This window comes from Colobus angolensis, unplaced genomic scaffold, assembly GCF_000951035.1.
Source record: "Colobus angolensis palliatus isolate OR3802 unplaced genomic scaffold, Cang.pa_1.0 Scaffold34, whole genome shotgun sequence".
Taxonomy (NCBI): Eukaryota; Metazoa; Chordata; class Mammalia; order Primates; family Cercopithecidae; genus Colobus; species Colobus angolensis.
Genome location: NW_012116710.1, coordinates 1180217 through 1184971, shown reverse-complemented (window position 1 = coordinate 1184971; position 4755 = coordinate 1180217). Strand labels below are relative to the sequence as shown.

The following is a 4755-nucleotide window of genomic DNA, read 5'->3' as shown; positions in this document are numbered from 1 at the left end:
AATAAATAATAAATAAATAAATAAATAAATAAAATAAAGTGATGGGCAGAGGTCAGGTTCTCAAACTGCCAGCAACAGTGAGCAAGTTCATAACCAATCCTAAGCAAGTGAGTGCAAAAGCATGTTTAACTGATGTTAAACATTAAACAATTAGGGAAGGGAAGAGACTCTGAGCAGGTAGAATAAGAAATTTAAAATGCTTCTCTATATTCACCTCCAAAAAGTGACAAGGATTTACAGCACTTTTTTTCCTAATAAAAAAAAAAAAAAGATACAGAAAGGGGAAGTGCCTTGCCTGAGAATTCAAACCAATAGTAAAACATGACCAGACGCCCATAACAGAAGAACAGCAGGGGTTTTGTGGATGTGGAAACCAGCCTTAATCTCTCTTCCTCAGGCAATTTTGATCAGCAGGGCTAGAAGAAAGACGAGGTCTGGGGAACAAGAAAGGAGGGTAGAGGCGGTGAGAACAGGAGAGCACAGACCTTTAGTAAAGTTTTAAGCAGAACAGAGATCAACGGGCAAGAGCATCACTAGTGTTTCCTGGACGCCCAAGCACTGCGCTCAGAGGCAACTGATGCAGCTGAAGTCCCCTGTGGAAGCTAAGCAGGGTGGCTGGGCACAGTAGCACACACCTGTAATCCTAGCACTTTGGGTGGCCGAGGCAGGCAGATCACCTGAGGTCAGGAGTTCAAGACTAGCCTGGCCAACATGGTGAAACCCCATCTCTACTAAAAATACAAAAATTAGCTGAGCATGGTAGCAGGCGCCTGTAATCACAGCTACTCAGGAGGCTGAAGCAGAAGAATCGCTTGAACTCAGGAGGCAGAGGTTGCAGTGAGCTATCACACCACTACACTCCAGCCTGGGCAACAGAGCGGGACTCTATCTCAGAAAAAAGAAGCTAAGCAGGATGGCTCTAGATCCAGGCTGCCTGGGTGTGACCTTCACCCCTTGGCCATTTTTGGCCAGGTTCCTTGGGTGGAGAAGGGGCTCCTTTGAGCAGACCCTCGGGGGCTGCCAGCACCTCAAAAGTGCTCAGTGTTCCCCTAAAAAGGCATCACACTCAGATGAGAGTATCGCTGGAAATTTCACACTCTATTGTTTTTTGCCCTCACATTGCTAAGAATCTGTGTGAGATTAGTCAACAGGTTTTGACATCAATGGTGAGTGTCCAACAAGAGGCTGTGTCTCAAAGCCCTGGTGCTTCTCTGCTTTCAGGCATCGGGACTCCCCTGCAACCTCTCAGCCTGAGCTGTGGGAGCAATATCGGGGTCTGGTGCCAGCTCCACCCCATCATCCCCCTCTCCAACGTGGACTTAACTGGAACTCCCGCCCCTGCTCCTGACTGCACTTGAGCTGGATGACAAGGGGGTCAAGAGGTCTGGGGCCCAGGGAAAGGAAGGGACTCGTCCAGAGCCACACAATCAAGGCTGAGCCTGAACTGAAACTCAGGCCTGCCGCCCACCACTGCACTGTGAAACCACCTGGCCTCTCTGGTGGGCCAGAATGAGGATCTGGCCTTCAGGGTGTCAACCTAAATAACAAACAAGGAGAGGCTCTCTACGAGAAAATGATGCAGCTGGGCGCAGTGGCTCACACCTGTAATCCCAGCAGTTTGGGAGGCCGAGACCAGCGGATCACCTCAGGTCAGGAGTTCGATTCCAGCCTGGCCAATATGGTGAAACCTCGTCTCTACTAAAAATACAAAAATTAGCCAGGTGTGGTGGCAGGAGCCTGTAGTCCTGGCTACTCGGGAGGCTGAGGGAAGAGAATCGCTTGAACTCAGGAGGCAGAGGTTGCGGCGAGCCAAGATCGCGCCACTGCCCTCCAGCCTGGGTGACAGAGCAAGACTCCATCTCAAAAAAAAAAAAAAAGAAAAAGAAAGAATGTGTCAATACGAAACAGTCCCCAAGGTCTATTGCTAGGTGAAAAAAAAATTCATAACAGTACATGATGTGCTATCTGTATCAAAAGGGGGTTGCAGGCAGGGTAATGTGGCTCATGCCTACAATCCCAGCACATTGGGAGGCCAAAGCAGGAGCATCACTTGAGACCAGGAGTTCAAGACCAGCCTCGATCTCTATAAAAAAATGAAAAATTAGTCAGACATGGTGGCATGTGCCTATAGTCCGAAGTACTCAGGAAGTTGAGGCAGGAGGATCACTTGAGCCCAGGATATCAAGGCTGCAGTGAGCTTTGATCACACTACTGCTCTCCAGCCTGGGCAACAGAGCAAGACCCTGTCTAAAAAAAAAAAAAAGCTTTTTAGAAAGGTATTGCAGATGCATAATACCCTTGCCCATGCAGAGAAAATTTCTAGTAAGACAAGCCAGAAATTTTTGCCAAAGTCATTACTTCTTGGGATGTAAAGTGGGGAAAGGATGACAATATGAATCATTTTTACTGAATGCTTTTTTGAATTTTTGTTATAGCTATTGGGGTTTTTAAAATTAATTAATGTATTTATTTTTGGAACAGATAGCCCAAATTTAAAAGGTACGAAAGAATTTACAGTAAAGTCTCCCTCCAACACTGTGTTCTCTGGCTGCCCAGTTCCTCTCCCCACAGGTAACCACTGTTACCAGTTTCTTTTTTTTTCTTTTGGAGACAGAGTCTCACTCTGTCACCCAGGCTGGAGTGCAGTGGTGCAATCCTGGCTCACTGCAACCTCCACCTCCCAGGTTCAAGCGATTCTCCTGCCTCAGCCTCCCGAGTAGCTGGGATTACAGGTGCAGGCCAGCAAGCCCAGCTAATTTTGTATTTTTAGTAGAGACAGGTTTTCACCATGTTAGCCAGGCCAGTCTCGAATCCTGACCTCAGGTGATCCACCCGCCTTGGCCTCCCAAAGTGCTGGGATTACAGGCGTGAGCCACCACGCCTGGCCTGTTACCAGTTTCTTATATGCATGATAAACTCACTCATTAAATTAGTTTTTTAATTAAAAGAGGAAAAATGTATTAAGGCCAGAAAATGCAACTCACATGGATGGAAACTGCTCAAGGGCATGATAGGCCCCACCCAAGGAGGGCCCTGAGTTACTCACAGTTCAGGATGATCTGGGCAGCCCGGTAGAGCTCCAGGTGGCATAGGAGGTCCACAAGTTGCTGGACGGTGGCCTGCCGCATGCCCCACCACCACAGCAGCTCCCGCGTGATGCTCACACCCTGCACCCGCTCCATGGACTTGATCTTCCGCAGCTGGGTCAGGTCTGTGATCACGTAGGAGGCTAGAAGGGAGGGAGAGGACTCTGCTTAGAGTCAGAGAGGCAGTCCCTCCAGGAGAGGTCCCCACGCTAGCCACTAGGTGGGCTTTTCCAGGACATCCTCCCCAACCACCCCGTCCACACTGGAAACACCACCATTAGCTGAGGTCCACAGGTGGCCCAAGTTACAACGCTGACTCTGCTGGACACCCATGGAGTCCAGTACACAAGACTTAAGAGAAAGAGCACGGGACAGGAGGGTCGAAGCTGCTGCTATGCCTGGGGCAGTCACTGCACCCGTGGGAGCCTCAGTGGGTACCAGCTCTACTAGCTGCCTCCTCTTCTATAATGGAAGGTCCATGTAGGCAGGAAGCTCTACCTGTTTGGTTCATGGTTACTTCCCCAGAACTGAGTCTGGCTCAGAGTGGAGGCGGGGCCAGGATGAGGGTGAGTCAGGTTAGGCACCTAGGGAAGGAAAATGCAGGAGGCACTCATCTTCAGGTGGCACTGCAGGACCCTGAGTGTCAGCGCCTCCTTCCATTTTGCCCCGGGCATCTCATTCCTCTCAGCTAAGTCCCAGTCCTGGTCAGGGGAACTCAACAAGTGTATGAGGCCAGGTGCAGCAGCTCACACTTGCAGTTCCAAACTTTAGGAGGCCAAGGAGGGACTGCCGGAGCTCAGGAGTTCAAAACCAGTCTGGGCAACATAGCAAGACCTGTCTCTACAAAAAATAAACAAAGCAGCCAGGCATGGTGGCATGCATCTGTAGTCCCAGCTACTCAGGAGGCTGAGATGGGAGGATCACTTGAACCCAGGAGTTGGAGGCTGCAGCAAGCCATGATGATGTCACTGCACTCCAGCCTGGGCAACAGAGGGAGACCTTGTCTCCAAAAACAACAAAAAAAAGATATGCTAAGTGAATGATTGAATGAAAACACACACACATACCACATTGTCTTCAGAGGATTGTTATAAGGATCGAGAGAGCCATGGATAAAAAAATACTTTGCCTATTCTGAAGTATGGGACAAAACTTGCAGGGAACTATCACTGGTAACAATAAAAATAATGTATTATTTCTTTTGGTGTTTTACCATAAAATTGATGGTTGTTCACCAAAAAAAAAAAAAAACATGGACAATACGGGGGAGAAGTTACACAGCACCTCACCACCCTCCTAAGGCCACTAGGGTACTCCTCCTTTCACCCCCTCTACATAGATGTGTCTTTGGATGTAGCTGTTGCCACACTGCAGGTAAGATTTTCTATCTTTTCTTAAGAGATGGGGTCTCACTATGTTGACCAGGCTGGTCTTGCACTCCTCGTCTCAAGCAGTCTTCCCACCTCAGCCTCTTAAAGTGCTGGGATTGCAGGTGTGAGCCACCGCGCCTCGCCTGAGATTCTGCATCCTGGTCTTATTTATTAACATTATGCCACAGGGACCAGGCACAGTGGCTCATGCCTGTAATCCTAGCACTTTGGGAGGCCGAGGCGGGTGGATCACCTGAGGTCAGGAGTTCGATACCGGCCTGGCCAACATAGTGAAACCC

General features: G+C 49.1%; 1 protein-coding gene across 1 annotated transcript in view; it reads right to left on the bottom strand.

Moving 5' to 3' along the window:
* The window catches only part of IRAK2 (interleukin-1 receptor-associated kinase 2), an 80793-nt gene that overhangs the window by 67291 nt on the left and 8747 nt on the right, over positions 1-4755 (bottom strand). The window contains exon 2 of the mRNA XM_011952278.1: positions 3047-3229. Coding sequence (XP_011807668.1) covers positions 3047-3229 — 183 coding nt within the window. The remainder of the gene's footprint in view (positions 1-3046; positions 3230-4755) is intronic.